This window comes from Marmota flaviventris, chromosome 8 (genome assembly GCF_047511675.1).
Source record: "Marmota flaviventris isolate mMarFla1 chromosome 8, mMarFla1.hap1, whole genome shotgun sequence".
NCBI lineage: Eukaryota > Metazoa > Chordata > Mammalia > Rodentia > Sciuridae > Marmota > Marmota flaviventris.
The window spans coordinates 88,201,061-88,224,901 of record NC_092505.1 but is presented as its reverse complement, the minus strand read 5'-3'; the positions used below and the strand labels follow the sequence as shown (position 1 = coordinate 88,224,901).

The 23,841-nt window shown below is 38.4% G+C and overlaps 1 protein-coding gene across 1 annotated transcript in view; it reads left to right on the top strand.

The window, feature by feature from the left end:
• Kcnmb2 (potassium calcium-activated channel subfamily M regulatory beta subunit 2) overlaps positions 1-21,812 on the top strand; it is a 39,240-nt gene extending 17,428 nt beyond the window's left edge. Inside the window, exons 3-4 of the mRNA XM_027942234.2 lie at positions 1,623-1,818; positions 21,528-21,812. Coding sequence (XP_027798035.1) covers positions 1,623-1,818; positions 21,528-21,812 — 481 coding nt within the window. The remainder of the gene's footprint in view (positions 1-1,622; positions 1,819-21,527) is intronic.
• The last annotated feature ends 2,029 nt before the right edge of the window (positions 21,813-23,841 follow it).

The window sequence follows — 23,841 nt, the reverse complement described above, 5'->3', positions numbered from 1 at the left end:
AATAAATAGTGAGACAGTTGGTATGTTCTCTCCTGAGCTAGTAGCAGCATCTCTAGCTTCACTGTTGACCATGAATTGGACATGAAGCTCAGGTGAGCCCAGCATCACTAAAACTAATGGGGGAAGTCTCACAACAGTTCAGCTTAAAGTAACAAGATCCTTTCAAACAAAAAATTAAAGTTTCAATCCAAAAGAAAAGAAAACCATTTGGGGGCATTCATTTCTCAATCTAAATTAATAGCTTCATTTTAGAAACAAAAATCTAGCTGAAATACAGTAATTTGCTGAAATTAAGGCATCATCTTTCACATTTGTGGCTGTTCTGCTCTGTTTCTCTGATGGCCTTCAGCTGTGCTCCTTCTCAATGAAAGCACTGATGCCTCACGCCCCCAGAGTTCGTTGATTCCAAGCCCTCTTTCAAATCCTCACATCTGCTTGGAACCATCCAAGACTTTTTCCTCTTTGTATAAGCAAAATCTGACCATCCATGTTCCAGGAAAATATAGTTTGCCACACCAGAAGAGAGTAGGTGCAGTATCTTGCCTCTGGCATAGAACTTCACACATGCAAAAGTGCAGAGAGCTGTGGATGTCAAAAGGAAAGAGTATTAATCTTCACAAAAACATGTTGTTTTCCAATCACTATGGTAATCAGTTATACCCAGAAGCAAAGCATTGATTGCTGGTGTGTTACTTTCTAATTACAAATGTTAACCTTGATCATAAAAGTAAAGGCATTCTAAAATTAAAGATGACCAATGGACAGGTGGACTCTTTCCAGTTGAGAGGCCTCAGGGCATCCTTGTTAACCCATTAGTCTGCACAGATGGGTTTCTTTTCTACTGCTTTATGGGGAGGCAGCACAGCATAATAGAATGAACCAGGACTTAGAGAAATACTGGATTTTGTAGAATCACAACTTCTATCAGTTATCAGCTACATGTCTTTGTACCTGTTACCTGATTTCTTTGACCCTTGATTCACTCACCTTCAAAAGGAGATAATTTATGTGAAACATCAATTAGAATTCAAAGGATTCAATAAGTAATTTCTCTTCACCTAATCCAGGGGTTATCTTTTTTTTCCCTTTTTAGAATGACCGTACGGCATTGTATCTCTGACTTCCATCTGTCAAGTTGGACCCCAAGCCACTCCACCCCTTTTTTCCTCTCTTCTGCCCTTACACCTTCTCTGCCTACAAACTGGGCAGAGGAGGAGGTGCAGGTGAAGAAAGCACCAAGGGAGGCATAGCAGAGATAAGGACTGGTGCAAGGCAAGAAGTTATACATGCAGAAATACAGGGCAAGCACAGATCGTTATTTAGAAATATACTTTGTGCTTCCCATGGAATTCAATAAGAAAAAATAACTAACCAATCAAGCCTTGGAGTATATTATGTCCAATGGAGGTCACTGAGAAAATTCTCAGGTTCCAAAGTTTGTCTATGCTATGTTAGAGTTTGCCTAAAGCAGCTTTGTTCAAAAGCATAAACTTTATGCAGACGGATGTATTATAGATTTGGAAAAGGCTTCCAGCCCAGGAGCTGAGCCACCATTCCCTCTGCTCACAGCTTCCTTGCCAGTAACTCTCGGCCTTTTGCTCACTCTTTCCTTTTCTCTGTAGTGTGTGGACTGAAGAGACTCAATGCACCTTGCTGAATGCGTCCATCACGGAGACATTTAATTGCTCCTTCAGCTGTGGGCCAGACTGCTGGAAACTCTCTCAGTACCCCTGCCTCCAGGTGTACGTGAACCTGACTTCTTCTGGGGAAAAGCTCCTTCTCTACCACACTGAAGAGACAATGAAAATCAATCAGAAGGTAGGAGCTTGGCACACTGTATCCATGCACCCCCACAGAGCTCCGTGTCCCATTTGTCTCTCTCTGAAGTTCCCCTTTGCCAGCATTTCAAAGGAAAATATCACCAGAAAGTAGGCCCTGGCCGCCTCCATTCACAAAACTCACTATTTGATTCTGGCCTGGAAAATACTTTTTCTCTGTGCAAGCCATAGACAAGTCATGCCCCATATTGTGGTAATGCAGATTTTGCCTTGACTTCCATTTGGGAAGATAAATTTTTCTTTATTTTTATGCCAGCAGGCTGAGTCTTTCAAAGTAGGAATAGAGCTTAGTTAGAGATGTGCATATCAAAAACTAAGTATTTGCCATGTACCTGGGAACCAAAGGGTAAAACTGCATTGCTATATTTTGTTTTTCCACAATCATTATCAGTTGGTTCTTGGACCTTGAGGATATAACTTAACCTCTTTGAGCCTTAGTTTCCTTTTCTCTAAAAAGATGATAACAAATAATCACCCTGCAAGGTCATTGTGAGAAGTAGAACAAAGGATGTAGTGTTGAACAGAGCTCAGTACCTAGCACAGGATAAATCTTCAACCATGGTCACAGTGTGTGTGTGTGTGTTTCTTCATGTATGTTGTATTCATAGAGGTTGGCTGCACTGATGGAATCATGCTCAGCAAATGTGTATTGTGTTAAAGCTCAACATAATATTTATATTAATAAAATTTGGGATAACCAGTAAGTTTCAGGAGAACCAACCTGCCATTATCAATTTTAACTTATATTGAGTTTTGGATTTTATAGTAGCAATTTAGATGTACAGAATACTTTCATATGCCAAGACAATCTAATATCACTCTCCAATAGAACAATAGGCTTTTATTCCCAGAATACAATCCTCATGTACTCTAATCTTTCATATAAAAACTTCATTATAATTGCCAGGACTGAAATAATATAGCTTCTAGTTATGTGGAGGGTACAATAGCTTGGAGGTTCAATACTAGAACAGAGAGAGTAACTAGAATGTATGTCAACATATCAGAAATTCACCCTGTGTTTTAGTTACTAAAACTTCAGAGAATTCTTGCAAATATCTCTGAGGACTCACCTTAATGAATATTTCAAAGAATGTTATTTGAAAATGTTTCTTCTGATTTTTCTTTCATTTGTAGTATCCACAAACAATAGCAATCTTAAATCTGTGCTGCAAACACCCTCACAAGGTGTTTGTTTTTCAAGATCTTCCCTCAAGTCAGATTTTTAAATCAAAGCTGACCTGTAATAATGAATACCTATAAAACTTTCAAATAGCCAAGGAATTGAAAAGGAGCCAAAGTTGAATAGGCACCAAAAAATGGGACTCTTTCCATTTTCTCATTTTGACATTGGATCACTGCAGCCCTGAGATTGCATTAACCAGGCTATAAACAGGGAGTAAAACTACCATTAAAAGTCCTAGTTATATATTTAAGATCAGTATGTTTTCTCCTGTCAGAATGTTCTAGGTCATTGTTTGGATTATTTGCACCACTACCTTAGGGGTTTTTTGTTGTTATTGTTTGTTTGTTTGGGACTGGGGATTAAACCCAAGGGCGCATAACCACAGAGCCACAACCCCCAGCCCTTTTTATTTTGAAACAGGTTCTCTCGCTAGGTTCTTACAGCCTCACTAAGTTGCCAAGGCTGGCTTTGAACTCAGGGTCCTTCTGCCTCATCCTCATGAGCCATCACACCCAGCCCCACTACCTTGTTTTTAAGTGGAAATTATAACACCTAACCAGAAACAGGCATGAAATGAAAACATAAAGCTCAAGTATTAGAGATTCTCCCATGTAAATACCACAAGAGTAAAGAAATTAAACATTTCCTGCACTCCAAAACACCCTTTCTACCTTCTCTCAATAGCTTCCAGAGATGACCACTGTCCTGCCTATTATGGTAACTGTTTTCTTATTTTTCTTCGTAGTTTTATACCCAAACGTATATCCTTAAATTTTATGCTTTATTTTTGCCTCATTTTTAAAAAATTATATAAATGAGATCATATAGAAAACCTTGTTCATATCTGGCTTCCTTTTCACAGTGTATTTTCAGAGCCCTTCTATTTGGTTGTGGTTCATTTTTGTGTCTGTACTATGTTCCACTGTATGAATATGCCAATTCATTCATTGTACTATTGATGGACATTCTGAGTTAACTACAGTTCGGGGCTATTACAAATAACACTGCCCTAGGTATTCTCATAAATGGCTCTTCATGTTCGAGCAGACATATTTCTGACAGGTATAAACCTGGGAATGAACTACCTAGATCATAGAGTCTACATATCTTAAAGTTTAATAGATAATGACAAATGGTTTTCTAAGTGTTTATAGGCATTCATATTCCCACCAACTCTGTATATACAGAGTGTTTTTATCACTCCAAATCTTCAACAACAATTGGTATCATCTGTGGTCTTTAACTTTCACTAGTGTGTTGTTGTCTCCTACTGGTTCTGATCACTAATTTTGTCGAGCTCGTTTTCATTTAATTATTGGTCATTTGGATATCCTCCTGTGTGCAGTGTCAATCCAAGTCCCTCAGCTCCTTGGTCTATTGGGTTGTTTCTTCCTCATACTCATTATAGGAATTTTTAAGCCTAAATATGAAACCTCTGTTGGTTATGTGCAGCAAAAATCTTCTCCTATCATGGGTCCTACTCATTGTCAGAACAATATCTTTCAATAAAAGACGTGTCTAATTTCAATGTAGGCGAATTTTGTCAATCTTTTCTTTTTGTTTAGTACTTCTGTTGTCCTACTGAATAAGTCTTTGCCTACCTTGAGGTCATGAAGTCATCCTCCCAAATTATCTTCTAGGAGCATTATTATTTTTCTTTTCTCAAATAGAATACAATCTATCTCAAATTGATTTTTATATAGGGTCAAGATTATGACCCTATATATATATATATATATATATATATATAGAGAGAGAGAGAGAGAGAGAGAGAGAAATATATATATATATATATATATATATATATAGAGAGAGAGAGAGAGAGAGAGAGAGAGAAATATACATATATATATACATACACACAGCCACTATTTTTAACATCCTCACTGGATTTTTTTTTTATGATCCTACTTTTCCCTCTGTTTTCTCAGAAACTACCTCATCTGTCAAGTGTTCTTTTAGTGTCTAGCCTAGAGATTACAATGTTAGTTTTGACTAATTGAGAATGTTAAAATATTTTAAATTGTCATTATTTTCTCAACTTACATATTATTATCATTTTTATTATATATATATAGATATACTCATGTGAACATTATTATTACTGTTGTATGTAGTAAATATTAACTTATATGGGCCTCCATATTTTTCCACTTTAAGTTTTTTCAGTCTTTTATCTCTGCTATTCCATCTGGGATCCTTTTTCCATTGCCTGAAGAATATTCTCTAATTAGTATTTATTTTAGTGCAGTATCTGGTGTAAAGAATTTCTCAGTTTTCATTTGTCTAAAAATACTTTTTATTTCACTTTTATTCTTGAGAGATGAATTTGCTGAGATCCAAACTCAAAGTTGGCTGTTCTTTTGTTTCTGTTGTCATCTGGTGAAATTGTCACTGTTCAGGAATTGGTACTCAGCTTAATTTCTGCTTCTTTGAAGGTAATCTTGGCCTATTTAGAGATCGTTTCCTTTTTCTTTCTACAGTTTAACAGCTGTGTGCCGAAGTGCATGGTTATCTTTATTTAGCCTTCTTAGCTCCCAGGCTTCTTGCCCTGTTCCTTGATGTTGTCAGTCTTAGTCAATGCTCAGACATTGTCTCATCAAACATTGTCTCCATCCTCACTTCCTCTCTCTTCTCCTTCTGGGACTCCAATTGGTCATATTTTGGCTTTCTCATTTACATCCCCTCTGTGTCTCACTCTTCTTTTTGTATTTTTACTCTTTTTGTCTTTCTTTACTTTATTCTGGATATTTACTTAGATTAGCATCCCTTCCTCAGCTCCAACTCAAGGTTTTATCTATTAATCTCATCTATTAAGTTCTTAATTTCTCTTATTTTCAGTGCTAGAATATCCACTTGAGACTTTTTTATCATTTCTAGTTTCCTGCAATATTCTAATTTTTCTTTTTTTAAAATTTTTATTGTTGGTTGTTCAAAACATTACATAGTTCTTGATATATCATATTTCACACTTTGATTCAAGTGGGTTATGAACTCCCATTTTTACCCCGTATACAGATTGCAGAATCACATCAGTTACACATCCATTGATTTACATATTGCCATACTAGTGTCTGTTGTATTCTGCTGCCTTTCCTATCCTCTACTATCCCCCCTCCCCTCCCCTCCCCTCCCCTCCCCTCCCCTCTTCTCTCTCTACCCCCTCTACTGTCATTAATTTCTCCCCCTTGTATTATTTTTCCCTTTCCCCTCACTTCCTCTTGTATGTAATTTTGTATAACCCTGAGGGTCTCCTTCCATTTCCATGCAATTTCCCTTCTCTCTCCCTTTCCCTCCCACCTCTCATCCCTGTTTAATGTTAATCTTATTCTCATGCTCTTCGTCCCTACTCTGTTCTTAGTTACTCTCCTTATATCAAAGAAGACATTTGGCATTTGTTTTTTAGGGATTGGCTAGCTTCACTTAGCATAATCTGCTCTAATGCCATCCATTTCCCTGCAAATTCTATGATTTTGTCATTTTTTAATGCAGAGTAATACTCCATTGTGTATAAATGCCACATTTTTTTATCCATTCGTCTATTGAAGGGCATCTAGGTTGGTTCCACAGTCTTGCTATTGTGAATTGTGCTGCTATGAACATCGATGTAGCAGTGTCCCTGTGGCATGCACTTTTTAGGTCTTTAGGGAATAGACTGAGAAGGGGAATAGCTGGGTCAAATGGTGGTTCCATTCCCAGCTTTCCAAGAAATCTCCATACTGCTTTCCAAATTGGCTGCACCAATTTGCAGTCCCACCAGCAATGTACAAGTGTACCCTTTTCCCCACATCCTCGCCAGCACTTGTTGTTGTTTGACTTCATAATGGCTGCCAATCTTACTGGAGTGAGATGGTATCTTAGGGTGGTTTTGATTTGCATTTCTCTGACAGCTAGAGATGGTGAGCATTTTTTCATGTACTTGTTGATTGACTGCATGTCCTCCTCTGAGAAGTGTCTGTTCAGGTCCTTGGCCCATTTGTTGATTGGGTTGTTTGTTCTCTTATTGCCTAATTTTTTGAGTTCTTTGTATACTCTGGATATTAGGGCTCTATCTGAAGTGTGAGGAGTAAAGATTTGTTCCCAGGGTGTAGGCTCCCTATTTACCTCTCTTATTGTTTCTTTTGCTGAGAAAAAACTTTTTAGTTTGAGTAAGTCCCATTTGTTGATTCTAGTTATTAACTTTTGTGCTATGGGTGTCCTATTGAGGAATTTGGAGCCCGACCCAACCGAATGTAGATCGGAGCCAACTTTTTCTTCTATCAGACGGCGTGTCTCTGATTTGATATCAAGCTCCTTGATCCATTTTGAATTAACTTTTGTGCATGGCGAGAGAAAGGGATTCAGTTTCATTTTGTTGCATATGGATTTGCAGTTTTCCCAGCACCATTTGTTGAAGATGCTATCCTTCCTCCATTGCATGCTTTTAGCCCCTTTATCACATATAAGATAGTTGTAGTTTTGTGGATTGGTTTCTGTGTCCTCTATTCTGTGCCATTGGTCCACCCGCCTGTTTTGGTATCAGTACCATGCTGTTTTTGTTACTATTGCTCTGTAGTATAGTTTGAAGTCTGGTATCGCTATACCGCCTGATTCACACTTCCTGCTTACCATTGTTTTTGCTATTCTGGGTCTTTTATTTTTCCCTATGAATTTCATGATTGCTTTCTCTATTTCTACAAGAAATGCCATTGGGATTTTGATTGGCATTGCATTAAACCTATAGAGAACTTTTGGTAATATCGCCATTTTGATGATGTTAGTTCTGCCTATCCATGAACAGGGTATATTTTTCCATCTTCTAAGATCTTCTTCTATTTCTCTCTTTAGGGTTCTGTAGTTTTCATTGTATAAGTCTTTCACCTCTTTTGTTAGGTTGATTCCCAAGTATTTTATTTTTTTTGAAGATATTGTGAATGGAGTGGTTGTCCTCATTTCCATTTCAGAGGATTTGTCGCTGATATACAGGAATGCCTTTGATTTATGCGTGTTGATTTTATATCCTGCCACTTTGCTGAATTCATTTATTAGCTCTAATAGTTTCTTTGTAGACCCTTTTGGGTCTGCTAGGTATAGAATCATGTCACCTGCAAATAGTGATAATTTAAGTTCTTCTTTTCCTATTTTTCTGCCTTTAATTTCTTTCATCTGTCTAATTGCTTTGGCCAGTGTTTCGAGAACTATGTTGAACAGAAGTGGAGAGAGAGGGCATCCCTGTCTTGTTCCAGATTTTAGAGGGAATGCCTTCAATTTTTCTCCATTCAGAATGATGCTAGCCTGAGGCTTAGCATAGATTGCTTTTACAATATAGAGGTATGTTCCTGTTATCCCTAGTTTTTCTAGAGTTTTGAACATAAAGGGATGCTGTACTTTGTCAAATGCTTTTTCCGCATATATCGAGATGATCATATGGTTCTTATTTTTAAGTCTATTGATGTGGTGAATAACATTTATTGATTTCCGTATATTGAACCAGCCTTGCATCCCAGGGATGAATCCTACTTGATCATGGTGCACAATTTTTTTGATATGTTTTTGTATCCGATTCGCCAGAATTTTATTGAGGATTTTTGCATCTAGGTTCATTAGAGATATTGGTCTGTAGTTTTCTTTCTTTGAAGTGTCTTTTTCTGGTTTAGGAATCAGGGTGATGTTGGCATCGTAGAATGAATTTGGTAGTTCTCCCTCTTTTTCTATTTCCTGAAATAGCTTGAAAAGTATTGGTATTAGTTCCTCTTTAAAGGTTTTGTATAACTCTGCTGTATACCCATCCGGTCCTGGGCTTTTCTTAGTTGGTAGTCTTTTGATGGTTTCTTCTATTTCCTCAATTGATATTGGTCTGTTTAGGTTGTCTATATCCTCCTGACTCAATCTGGGCAGATCATATGACTTAAGAAATTTATCAATGCTTTCACTATCTTCTATTTTATTGGAGTATAAGGATTCGAAATAATTTCTGATTATCTTCTGTATTTCTGAAGTGTCTGTTGTGATATTGCCTTTTTCATCCCGTATGCTAGTAATTTGAGTTCTCTCTCTTCTTCTCTTCGCTAGCATGGCTAAGGGTCTGTCGATTTTATTTATTTTTTCAAAGAACCAACTTTTAGTTTTGTCAATTTTTCAATTGTTTCTTTTGTTTCGATTTCATTAATTTCAGCTCTGATTTTAATTATTTCTTGCCTTCTACTTCTTTTGCTGTTGTTTTGCTCTTCTTTTTCTAGGATTTTGAGATGAAGTATGAGATCATTTATTTGTTGGTTTTTTCTTTTTTTAAGGAATGAACTCCAAGCAATGAATTTTCCTCTTAGAACTGCTTTCAATGTGTCCCATAGATTCCGATAGGTTGTGTCTGTGTTTTCATTTATCTCTAAGAATTTTTTAATTTCCTCCTTGATGTCTTCTATAACCCATTGATCATTCAGTAACCTATTGTTCATTCTCCAAGTGATGCATGATTTTTCCTTCCTTCTTTTATCATTGATTTTCAGTTTCATTCCATTATGATCAGATAAGATGCATGGTATTATCTCTACTCCTTTATATTGTCTAAGAGTTGCCCTGTGACATAATATATGATCTATTTTTGAGAAGGATCCATGTGCTGCTGAGAAAAAAGTGTAACTGCTTGATGTTGGGTGGTATATTCTATATATGTCAATTAAGTCTAGATTATTAATTGTGTTATTGAGTTCTATAGTTTCCTTATTCAACTTTTGTTTGGAAGATCTGTCCAGTGGTGAGAGAGGTATGTTAAAGTCTCCCATGATTACTGTATGGTGGTCTATTAGACTCTTGAACTTTAGAAGAGTTTGTTTGATGAACATAGCTGCACCATTGTTTGGGGCATATATATTTATGATTGTTATGTCTTGTTGGTGTATGGTTCCCTTGAGCAGTATGTAGTATACCTCTTTATCCCTTTTGATTAACTTTGGCTTGAAATCTATTTTATTTGATATGAGTATGGACACTCCTACTTGTTTCCGAAGTACATATGAGTGATATGATTTTTCCCAACCTTTCACCTTCAGCCTATGTATGTCTTTTCCTATCAAATGCATCTCCTGTAGGCAGCATATTGTTGGGTCTTGTTTTGTGATCCATTCTACTAGCCTGTGTCTCTTAATTGGTGAGTTTAAGCCATTAACATTTAGGGTTATTATTGAGATATGGGTTGTTCTTCCAGCCATATTTGTTTATTTATGTTACTAAACATGGTTTGTTTTCCTCTTTGATTATTTTCCCCCCTTTACTGTCCTACCTCCCACTGTTGGTTTTCATTGTTATTTTCCATTTCCTCTTCCTGTAATGTTTTGCCAAGGATGTTTTGAAGAGATGGTTTTCTAGCTGCAAATTCTTTTAACTTTTGTTTATCGTGGAAGGTTTTAATTTCATCTTCCATCCTGAAGCTTAATTTCGCTGGATACACAATTCTTGGTTGGAACCCACTTTCTTTCAGTGTTTGAAATATGTTATTCCAGGATCTTCTAGCTTTCAGAGACTGTGTTGAAAGATCAGCTGTTATCCTGATTGGCTTACCCCTAAATGTAATCTGCTTCCTTTCTCTTGTAGCTTTTAAAATTCTCTCCTTATTCTGTATGTTGGGCATCTTCATTATAATGTGTCTAGGTGTGGATCTCTTATGATTTTGCACATTCGGCATCCTGTAGGCTTCTAGGATTTGGGATTCTGTCTCATTCTTCAAGTCTGGGAAGTTTTCTCGTATTATTTCATTGAATAGATTGCTCATTCCTTTGGTTTGGACCTCTATACCTTCCTGTATCCCAATGACTCTTAAGTTTGGTATCTTTATGTTATCCCATATTTCTTGGATGTTCTGCTCATGGTTTCTTAACAGTCTTGCCGAGCTGTCTATGTTCTTTTCAAGTTGAAATACTTTGTCTTCATTGTCTGATGTTCTATCTTCTAAGTGGTCTACTCTGCTGGTAGTATTCTCAATTGAGTTTTTAAGTTGGTTTATTGCTTCCTGCATTTCTAGGATTTCTGTTTGTTTGTTTTTTATAACCTCTATCTCCCTGTATAGTTGATCTTTTGCTTCCTGGATTTGTTTGTGTAATTCATTGTCGAAATGATCTTTCATTGTCTGATTTTGCTGTCTAATGTCTTCCTTGAGACTCCAGAACATCTGAAGCATGTATATCCTGAATTCTTTATCTGACATTCCATCTGCTGCAGCTATTATCTCTTCTAAAGTTGAGTTGACCTGCATTGCTTGTGGTCCTTTCTTTCCTTGTCTTTTCATACTGCTCGCGTTTCTTTCTGCTTGGTGAAACTGTTGTGTTTTTGAAATTTTCCCCCTATATATTTATATTGCTCTTGTATAGTTGAAAAGTCTTCCTTGCAGGGTCGGGCGGCGGCTGTGCTCCTCCTCCAATTGGGGTGATCTGTCTACCACGCTGACGGGCCGCTGGGCCTGTTCTGCCATTCGGTCGCAGGTCTGCCTACCTTGCAGGCGCGGGCGGCGGCTCTGCTCTGCCCTTACTCCAATTGGGGTGACGTGTTTACCACGCCGGTGGGTCGCTGGGCTTATTCCGGGCGTGGGAGGCGGCTCTGCTCTGCCCCTACTCTAATTGGGGTGACGTGACTACCGTGCCGGCGGGCCGCTGGGCCTGTTCCGGGCGCGGGCAAAGGCTCTGCTCTGCCCCTACTCCAATTGGGGTGACGTGTGTACCATGCCGGCAGGCGGCTGGGCCTGATCCGCCAGTCTGTCGCAGGTCTGCCTACCTTGCAGGCGTGGGCGGCGGCTCTGCTCTGCCCCTCCTCCAATTGGTGTGACTTGTCTACCACACCCACGGACCACTGGGTCTGTGCTGCCGGTCAGTGGCAGGTCTGCCTACCTTGCGGGCGCGGGTGGCGGCTCTGCTCTGCCCCTACTCCAAATGGGGTGATGTGTCTGCCGCGCCGGCAGGCCGCTGGGCCTGTTCCACTGGTCGATCGCAGGTCTACCTACCTTGCAGGCACGGGCGGCGGCTCTGCCCTGCCCCTCCTACCACGCCCGCGGACCACTGGGCCTGTTCTGCCAGTCGGTCGCAGGTCTGCCTACCTTGCGGGCGCGGGTGGTGGCTCTGCTCTGCCCCTACTCCAATTGTGGTGACGTGACTAGCACGCCGGCGGGCCGCTGGGCCTGCTCCCGGCGCGGGGGGCGGCTCTGCTCTGCCCCTCTGGGTTGATGACAAAGTGAGAGAGACTCGGGTGTTTGTGACTCACTTTCTTTACCAGGAGACCAACTGTTTCTGTCGCCGCTGGTATCAATGAAGTTCTCTCCTCCGCCGCTGTCTGATGACATCAGATCTCTGCCATGTTGGTATCCCATGCAAATGGCAGCATTTCGTTCCCTTTGCCGGGTGACCAAAGCAACGGGTGAGACCTGACCGGCCCTCCCAAGCCCCATCTCAATCCTGTTGCCACTGCCTATGAAGGCTCGGTTGGTATTTACCTCCACAGTATTCAGCAGGACCCGGACCGAGAAGCAGTTTCCACGGGTTCTTTAGCCCTGGGCCAGAGCAGTTCCGGGAGCCGGGATTCGTCCGCTCCGTGCTCGGTGTATGTTCTGATAGGAGCAGGCTCCAATAAGCAGTTTCCGCGGGTTCTTTAGCACTGAGCCTGAGTAATTTGTCTGTGAGACGCAGGCGAATGGCAGCCTGAATTACCTGTTCTATGGCTGAATGAGCTGCGATCAGTCAAAAACAGGGATGGTGACGTAAGCTCTCCAAGATGGTGGCCGATGGCTTCCTCTGTGGTCTGACCGGTGTGGAGAACCGAATTGGACCTCTTCCTTCCCCCGTCTCAAACCCAGAATTCAGCACTGAGCATGGTGATTGCACAGCTGGCAGAAGCCCGCAGAATCCGCAGCGCTGTATCTTTGCGTTGCTATCTCGTCGTTTCCCAGCGCGCGCCGCAGACTCTAGCCGGGGGGCGATTTGCTGAATAAGCAGCGTGACCCTCCGTGCAGACAAATCTCTCGCATTTGAGCCCCCGTAGCTGATCCTCGTGCGATGTAAATCCTTCCTCTAGGTTTTGGAGCACCCCAATTTTGCTGGAAATTCCTAACAAGATAGCTTTTAGCCATTCTAACTCGTCATTCTCCCGCACACTGACGCGGTACACAGGGGTGATGCACTCCCTTCGCCGCCATCTTCCCTCTCCATTCTAATTCTTCTATTTAAGTATTTCTATGTAAAAAGTAAAATTGTAGTTGTTTTAAAGTCTGTTTTGATGATTCCAATATCTGAAGTCCCTATGTAATCATTCTATTTTTTTCTTCTTTTTATGTTTTTATGTTGTCTTGTGCTTTCTAGATATTTTTGTTTGTTTGTTGGAGATCATATTTTTAAAATTATTTACAAAAATAAGTTTAAGCATGGGACAATGTCATGATGTCATTTTTTCCAAAAAATATTTTCATTTGTTTCTGGGAGGCCCCTGGAGACACCAATCCTTTAGGACCACTGCATTCTAACTTCATAAATTGAGATATTCAAATCTAAGCTGCAGTCCCTGTGAGAACCTATGTACTTCAGGTTGAAGTTGCTCCTAGGCTTGCACCTAGGATGCAGCCTTGCAGAGACCTAACCCCAAAGTGAATAGGGGGATCCTGCAGTTCCCCACCTGATAGGCCTTCAATAATAATTCCTACCCAGAGCTCTGCAAGGATCTCAAAAGTGCTATTTAGGATTTTAGACAGACACTCAGTCACCTTTCACAATTAGCAAACACTCCTGAAGGAAAGACACCAGACACTCAACCTGCTTTCCCAGCCCAGAAGTTCTTTATTCTCTGCAGAGTCTCTCCTTTTAATCAGAAATATACATTCTGAAAATGCAGTTATCTTCATGTCACAAAGTCATTTAACCATCTTTGTGCAACATGAAGAATGTTTAGGATATTTCTGGCAAAAAAAAATTTAAATAAATAAAAATATTCTCAATGTCAACCTCCTCTTTCTGTTACCTTCCTGCAACCTGACCAGAAATGGTCTTTTCCCCAGTTACAAAGAAATGGGTACAGCCTTGTGTGTGTGTGTGTGTGTGTGTGTGTGTGCGCGCGCATGTATTTGTGTGTTGTATCTTGTTTGTGGTGTCAAGGATCAAACCCAGAGCCTCATGCTTGCATGCTAATCAGGCACCCTACCACTGAGCTACATCCCTAGCCTCTGAACTCAGTTATTGAGATACATAAGGAACTACTGGCAAGGTTTGACCTGAGCCACCAGGAGGCAAAATGATTCAATTAAGCTGTCTGTATCTTTGTAGAAAGATATTCAAAAGGATTTTAATTTTAAATTTTCACACTCTCATATTTTTTCTTTGCCTTTAAACTCTGTGCCCAGTCTCTTGTCAACATTACAACGAAAGCTGCTTAAGCTGATAAGCTGGCATGCTCTTATGGAGCCATTGGCTGACTAATGGTCTCTGGGAGCTGCAGTGGGCTCAAGGGCCTCTGCCTCCCTTGGCCACAAGGCTGTCACTAGAATCATAAACAGTAGCTAAGTATTAATTCACTGTGATTGTTGCTTATGAATTCCTCCCTTCTGATCTTCTTTGGGAGTTTAACTTCTTTTGCTCAGCAGGGATTCTCAAAAAATGCCCATCTGTTTTAAGGGTGGATTCAAAATGCAGTATGGTGTAAAACATGAAAATATAACCTTTTTTGGTTATTTTATAATACCATGTATGATGTTTTATATAATTGTCATAGGGAAGATAGCTATTTTAGTGGGGGATAAGTTTCATATATTAGCCAGTTATTTATAACTCCAAACAGCATCACCCCTCATATTCTTACCCATTTTAAAGTTTTAATAGCTTCTCTAAATTCAGAGACTGTACATATCCAAAGCTTCTCAACTCAGCACTATAGACTTTTAGGGTAGGATAATTCCTTGTTTTCAGTGAGGGTGAAGTAGGAACCTGCCCAGTACATTGTCAGATGTGTAGCAGCATCTCTAGCCTCAATCCACTAGGTGATGAGCCTCCCCAGGCTAGTTGTGACAACTAGAAATGTTTCCAGACAGTGGTAGAATCATTGCTTACATTTTATTTAACTTTGTCTTTGGATGCTATGAAATCCTGAAATTGTATGCAAAGCTCCTTAGTTCTGATGCACAATATTGCTAGGATATGGAATAAAGAAAATAAAGTTGAGAATCTAAATGGAAAATAAGAGACCCAGCATTTATTAAGTGCCCACTGTGTATTATGTACCCAGCACTATGCTGAAAATCTTACTAAGAACATCTCATTTACTTCTCCTAAAATAATAATAGCCAAATTTTATCATGAGCTTACAATGTGCCAGGCACTGTGAATTGCTAAATATTTTACACAAACTAACTTATTTAATTGTAGCAACAATCACACATGTTAGGCACCACTGTTACCCCTACTTTACAGTAATGATGCTGGGTTTAGAAAATGAATTTCCCCAGTTATGCACTTAACAATTAACTAGGTCTGAATTAAAACTCTGTCTCTTTACTTCATCACACTGTCTCCTAAAGAGAAAAAAATTCAGAGAATCCTCTTGAGAGAATAAAGAGTTCTGAAAATCCAAATTCTATGAAATATTTATCCTTCTGTTGGCGTATTTTGGTGAGTAGGTGAGAATCTACATCATTCCATCGTGTTCCAAGAGGTTCATAGGATCAGGTAAAAGACCTTAAGCAAAGAATCGAATTATGTGTAGATAATTCTGTGGCTCCACAGGGAAATCATGTTGTGTATTCAGTTGTGTAGCCAGTGTAATATAATATATGATACAGACAGAAGCTATTCTGAAAATGGTAAAAAAAAAAAAAAGTTGAGAAACATTCCCTAAAATTTGATCTTTGACATCACCATAATTAGCCTGCTAAATGTATTATATTGTTGCTGAAATTGCTAGGGACCACTGTTTTGGTCAGCTTTTTCACTGCTGTGACCAAAAGACCTGAACAGAACAATTTTAGAGGAAGAAAAGTTTAATCAGGGGCTCATGGTTTCAGAGGTCTCAATCCATTGACAGCTGGCTCTGTTCCTCAGCTCAGAGTGAGGCAGGACATCATGACAGAAGAGTGTGGTGGAGGGAAGCAGCTCACATGATGCTCAGAAAGCAGAGAGGGGTCTCCACTTGCCAGATACAAATATATACCCCAAAGCCATGCCTCAAAGCCCACCTCCTCCATTCACACCCTACCCACCTCAGTTACCACTCAGTTAATTCTTATCAGGGGATTAATTGCCTGATGGGTTAAGACTCTTATAACCCAATCATGTCTCCTTGAACCTTCTTGCATTGTCTCACACTTTAGCTTTTGTCTCACATCCAAACCATAACAACCACAGATTCAGAGATACTTCTGTGATTGACAAAGTTAGTCACTATTCACCAAAACTGAATTCTGAGACAGCTGAAGCCACTTCCATGCAGAAATGAAAGGAAGGGTGTGCTGTAAGAAGCTTCCATAAACCTATGTTTCTGAGCATGGAGAAGAAACTATTTCTTCCCAATACCAAGAAGACCATGGAAAAGGGTCAAGGTTTAGATGAGATATCTGACTCACCATGAATTGCAGACTCTGTTACATAGGCTACTCCAGATATTGAATAATTCCAAGGCTCTAGACAGCTTCTCTCTCATTTCTGCATCTTTTAAGCGAGTTCTCTACTCCAAATTAAATAGAAGTGCCATAATAGATGTAAGAACTTTGGGAAAATATAGGAAAGGAAAAAATGACCTTATATAGCAGAGCATGAATTCTGTTTTCCATTTCTCTACCAAACACTTCCAACAGTCCCACTTGCCAAAATCAAGCAAATACTTCAAGTGCAAACTAATCAGGTCTAAACTAGTGGGGGGGGGGGGATAAGGATTCACTATTTTAAAAGTGATAAAGAGCTGGAAGTCTCATAAGAGGAAAGAAAAATAAAGTCCAAAATTGCCTTCTCAACATTTGTTCATCACTAATGTTCAAAGAACTCTGAAGTTCAAAATATACCTGTGGGCCAGAGTAACCCAAGGCTACCAGCTGCTGAGCTCATTTTTTGAATATAGGATTATGTCTTATTAATTTGAATATAGGATTATATCTATAGCATAGAACACAAAGTCTGGCAAATTGTATATGCTTCATGAATATTTATATTGTTTAAGTACACTAGAAAAAATTCCATCTGACTTTGGAATGAAAAGTACATATTATTTACATGATCATTTTTATTTGTTTGTTTAACTTAGGACATCATGAACTAGGATGCCCTAACTACTGGTTAGGGCAAATTACAAATCTGTAATCTACTCTGAGGTGATAGGCTTTGATGAAGGCATTTTTAGATACATTCCTGTTCCATCTCATCACCCCACCTTTATTGGGGTCTCATTGCTTATGATTTTGATGCCTATATTTAGCATGGTAAAAGACACATTGGCACAATATTTACTATCACTCAATAAATATTGATTGGTTTTCATTAAACTTCTGACCCATTTCTGAAATAACACACTTTCTTTTTTATAAAGAAGCCAATGAAAGACAAACCCCTCCCTTGAGGGGTCCTGAGAAATTGATAATTCCCTTCTTCCTGACAGTGAGGTTATTCAGCCAGATCCAGCTCCCACTGCTCCCTCCCCTCCTGGAATCTTTTATCTTTGGGATGAAGGCATGTCACTCTGCTTCACACATGCCCAGTGAAGCGTGTTTATAAGAAAACCCCAACAGGTAGTTTGTCAAAACTTCTGTCCATCATGAGAGAGAAAAAAAAAAAACTCTGTGGATGTAAAAGATTCTGGAAGTGAAGCTAAGAAAAGGAAATTTTCAGTCATTTTTCCAAAGAACTGAAAAGAAAATATAATTGTTCAGTCTTCACTGACCACAGAAGACTCTTAAAACCCAATAACAGGTTTTCATAACTAGGATAGGAAAGGCCATGCCAGGGGACATCTATATGGCTTTCAATACCAAAATAAGTTTCTGTCTTTCAAGTATCTAAGAGATTGGGGAAAAGAAGTAAGTTTTGATTAACAAAACTCAAGATTAAGAAAAGAGATGTGAATTAAATCTTCTGCTGAATGTCTGCTTCAGAGGTTTGATAAGTTTATATGTTACGTGTTAAGGCACAAAAGAAATAATCACCTATGACCAGGGTGAAAATATTAATGTACATGTGTATGTAAAATAATTACTAATATGTTCCTTTCTGTTACATATCATATACAGTGTAAAAGTTAAACCTTTCCATTCTCATATCTTCCAATAAATGAAAAGGTTTAAAATGCTAAGGTCTTCATCTTTTCAACCTACATTACATTTTCCACCTGTGTTAATCAATGACATTTGTTAAAATATATCCCATATGTTCTAGACCAACCACATGATAGTATCTTCCTAACATTTGATGAAATCATAAGACAACTAAAGCTTTACACCCAGTTCCTACAGGCCTCAGGAAGATAGTTTAATCCAAAGAAACAGAAAACTAGAATCCTAAGGTAGAATTCTATGTTTTGCAAATATAACAGGACAAAAGGGGGACACAAGAGCCACTGAACAGAGCTGTCCCCATGAAGATTGTACAGCTAGTAATTTTTCCCTCTCAGAGGTTTCATAACTTAGAACATGCCACTTGATTGAAGATTTTTAGAAGATTGTGTGAACATGTATGATATTCCAAGAGAAAATGTAATAATAAAAATTTATGGAGGCTTTATAGCATATTTATCATTTAATGCTCACAGATTCTCTGCCAGGAAATCTCTAGCAACCCCAAGATATACATGAAATTGGTTCTGAGGGGCCATACAACTTGATAACAGTAACCTAGTAACCAAATCTCCTAAACACAAGTCAAGATGTTTTTACATTGCCTCATACATTCATTATCACAAATGAAATCAATAAGAAAAAGAAATGGATGATTGAAATATGGTAGAATTTTCATGGGTAGTTAATGGTCTAGCAGAAGCCAATTTGTGTGTGAGTTGAAAAGGGGCAGGTAAGAAGTCAGGAAGAGCTAAAAACATCAGGGTAGAGGGTCCTTTCTCCAAGCACCTGCCTGCTGCACATATATGTGCCACTGGCCCTGAGGACCCAAGTCAGGTCTTGTTTGGAATAGCCAGCCCACATACACACACATTTCAGATTCTGACATCTTTAAACTTTAATAAGCAGCTCCTGTATTACAACCTTGCTAGATAGTCTCAATGGTAGTTTATATCTTGTTTTATTTGGAAGAATCTCACCTAGTGACAAAGTTATTGCCATTTGGCAGAAAAATGTTTCTTTAAAAATTTTTTTTCTTAAGCCGAATCAATTCATGAGAGCATAAGAAAAGGGGAAAAACACTCTATTTTTAATAGAATGCCATTTTTATTGAAATCAATTCAATAACTCAGTACTGTTAAGCCACTGAAACTACTACTATAAACTATATTGGCACAAAATATACAGGGAACTGATGCATTTATAATCTAAATTGGCTCACTTTGAATTCAGTCATAAATGGCTTTTTGTACTTGTTCTGTTTTTTCTTAATACTCTTCTTCAAAAAAATATTTTTAAAACTAAATACATGATCTGGGAAGTTGGAATAACAGAAAGCAGTACCCACCTCCCTTAAGTGCCTGAGAGTCTTTTGATCCAGAGGCATCCACCTAGTAGAGCATTTGCTTCCTGGCAGTCACAGGCTAATTGCCAGCTTAGTTATAAGTCACTGTGAACTTCTGGTTTCTTGAGGATACTTTCAGCCTCTTCATGCTGTGTTAATACCAGCACTCTGCTGTACTCACAGGGATGTGTATACTCACACTTATTCTTCACCGGTTAAATTTCAAGGTGTCAGCCAAACCTGGCTACAAGAACATCACATTAAGCATGGTTTATAATAATGCTGACATGCCATGCTCCATTTTTAACTAATCAAAGAAAGTTCCCACTGTTTACAGTCAATCCAATGACTACAGCTCAGCCAACAAAGTAAAATGCCTGTGTACCAACCAACAAAGTCGGGAGGAAGAGTAATTCAAATATACTCCATTAACAGAAACTCATTTCATTTCGTTTTCATTTCTTTTATATTTTCTTCCTGTGAAATGTATAGGTCTATTCTGAAATTCAAGAATCTCACCCCAAATCTCATATCAAAGTACCTCAAAATTTACCCATAGCCCACCTCATCCGTGTCTCTGAATACAGGAGTGTAAGTTGTGCACGGCACAACACTGAGGATACCAGTCTCACTGTTAGTTAAGGAGGTGAATATTTATGGTCACCATTAATAAATGGGTGGTTTTCATAAAGTCAGTTTATTCTGATAATTTTCCAACTGAAACAACAGTGTTTTGAAAATGAGGCATAGTTTTCTAAAATACTATATTTTAGCGGTGATTCTGTCAGAAATCACTTTAGTTCAGAAAGTCAGTTAGATTAATCATTTGATAATATATATCACAAGAAACGAGAATCTTTTCCTGTGGAGAGGGTCTTAGCATTGAGGGGGAGAAGAGTTAACCGAGGAGGCTTGTATCTCCCAGAAGAGTGGCCTACATCACCTTTTCCCCAACTTTTTAAAAAACTGTCATCATTTACATCAGTTTTGTCACTGCATACGTACAGACCAAAGAAAGCAGGTCACAGAGATTTCATGTCCTTAGAGATCACGTTAAATCAGGGAAATGTATTCAAATAACATATAATTCAAAAAACTACAAGAAAGTTATTTAATTCCATATGTATCCAGAGAAGAAAGAGGAGAAGGGGAAGGAGAGGAAGAGGGGACAGAGAGGAAGAGACACAAATGGAAAAGATGGAAGGGAGAATTCTGCAGAATAAGAGAAAAGAGAGAGGTGTAGAAGGGGTCACAGGAGGAGTAAGAGAGGAGAAAAGATCAAAGGAAAGACACAGTGAGTTCTCAAATTAGGAATGGTTGAAAGATAAACTGGGTTGGGTCTGCTTTGGGAAAAGTGTCTTTGTCAAACTTTGGGCCTGAGATGGTAACCAGTGACCAAAGTGACTTAGCAGAACCAAATGAAGCCATGCCAAAACAAAAGAACAAACTACATCAGACATTGGTACAATTGATGAGCAGACAAATCCAGAAAAGTTTACACTCTTAATTCCAAGGAGAAGGATGTTCAATAGGGAATAATTACAACCCAGCACACTTCGCTATGGGGAAGAGCCTAGTTGGAGTCATTTTCTTTGTGTGTGTGTGTGTGGTATGTGATATGGAATGATTAAAGCAAGCTAATGAACACTTCCCTGATTTTTACTTTAATTGATACTTTAATAATGCATGGGTGGGTTATCAAGGAACACCTTAAGCAATGTGTAGGGATTCTGTAGGTTTCTAGAAGAACCAGTCTGAATACAAATAGAATAACCACAGTGGTCATTTCACTGATAAATTAAGTTGGTCGCTGTACTCTACCCCTCCCACTGTCTGTCTGTCTCCCCCCACACACACACACATACACACACATCTTGGTATAACGGTTTATCTCATTCTCTACAGTGCTCCTACATACCTAAGTGTGAAAAAAGCTTTGAAGAGTCCATGTCCCTGGTGAATGTCGTCATGGAAAACTTCAGGAAGTACCAACACTTCTCCTGCTATTTTGACCCGGAAGGAAACCAGAAGAACGTCATCCTAACCAAACTCTACAGTTCCAACGTGCTGTTCCACTCACTCTTCTGGCCCACGTGTATGATGGCCGGGGGCGTGGTGATCGTGGCCATGGTGAAACTCACACAGTACCTCTCCCTGCTCTGTGAGAGGATCCAGCGGATCAATAGATAAAAGCAAACATGGATGAAATTGTTTTCTTTAAAGCTCAAATACTGTTTTCTTTCATTCTTCACCAAAGAACCTTAAGTTTGTAATGTGCAGTCTGTTATGAGTTCCTTAATATATTATTATATGTAGAGCAATAATGCAAAAGCTGTTCTATATGCAAACATGATGTCTTTATTATTCAGGAGAAGAAATACTGTTTTGTGTTGGTCAGTTCTTTTCATAATCTTGTTTTGTTGCTGGAACTAGTGTGTCCTTCCTTCCTTCCGCCAAAATAGGGCTCAGATATTTATTTGCCAACCTATATGGAGGAATGTAGCAACATCAATGTGCTAAGGTCTGCGTTCTGAGGTATCAGATCTCTTAAAGACAAGATTTTTCATCATTTATTGTTTACTAAAGCTAGAGCCAAAAATGTTTTTTCCCTTTCTTAATCAAAATTGAGCCCTGTAGCAAGTGAAGGGACCGGATTTTCTAGTTAAAGGGTGTTAAGCATTTTTCTTGTCTTTTTATCATGTGACTAAAAAAGAAGGGAAACCTAGCCAGTTACTTTTCTTTCATCACTTTTTATTTACAGCTTTAGATTTTTTAAACTGATTTCCAAAAAATAAAAATAAAAAAATAAGCTTTTTTCATTAGCCAGTTCTGTAGTTACTTCCTATGAGTCAAATAGAAAATTAAGAGCCCTTTTCCATTTAAGACCCGCTACTGTGTGAAGAGATGATATTGACAAAGGATTCATTACCTTTGGACTTAGTGAATGTTGGTAGATATTCCAGTACAATGCAGGAACGTCTGTGGTAGGAATGTATTTGTGTGAAAATCTTTATTCCATCTCAACTGAACTGTTCAATGGTACAAATTAAGATGAAACTTGCTGGTAAAGACTGGTAGACTGATTTTAATGGGTAAATCTACTGTGGTAAATTAACATGTTGGAATTGTTCTTTGGGAATTTATTATTAAGTTAAGGAATGTGTACTCTGTCCTCTAACAAGTGTTCTCTGTCAGAACTTTAAAGATATGTACACAGAATATCTGTCTCCTTTACATGTTTTATTTTTCTATTTATAATTCCCCCTTTTTGTTGTTATATTTTATACACAGAATAGACCTTTTTCTTAACACACATTTGAACTGAATAACAGATTTAAAGGAAGCCTTTCTTCACGTTGCTATTTACTTATTGTATTGGGGGTGGGGGAATGAGGGATTGGTTTTAAATAAAAAACATTCCATCTTTTATTTAATATCACTATCAAAAGGAGAAGACAAACATCTATCTTTCTCATCTATATTTAAGTACCTTTTTGTAATGTAGTATCAAAGTTTTTTAGGTATTGCAAAATTTTACAAATCACTTGTGGAATGAATGGCAAAAATAATCTGATGATGTGAAAATTATTCTGCAATATTGTAATTCATAGTTTGACTTTTCATAAGCAAATAAATCCCTAGGGTGTGATCAGGACTTCAGATGTGTAATTAAAGTTTTTTTCAAAAAAATTCATTAATCACAAGAATTGAATACTTCTTGCATTCTGAGCTGGCAAATCCGTGGTAGTCCAAAAATTTGTAATTCTAGATATTTTAAGATATTAAAAAGTTTTCTTTTTTTAACACACAAACACATACACACAATATTTTAAACATTTGAAAAACTCTTTATTCCTACTCTACTTTAAAAACTTAATTGTGAAGATAATAGGAAAATCTTTGGGTCAATGAGGCTGAAAATTTATAATCTTTAGTGTTCCCTGGGCTTCCCTTCAAGAGATCCAAAGGGTGAAATATGTGTGAGTGAAATTGTTGGGATTTTAAAAAAAATTTTCCTCTGAATTTTTATTAAAATTCCCAACTGACATTTTACATAAGAATATAGGAATCTCAAAATAATGACACCAAACAGATACTAACTGTACCTTCTTGAATCCCAATACAGCAACAGACCCTTTAGGTGATTTAGATGTGTGCATAGTTACCCAGGAGAAAGATCAGGGCATAATGCTTTAAATGCTTTGCATGTTTTAACTGA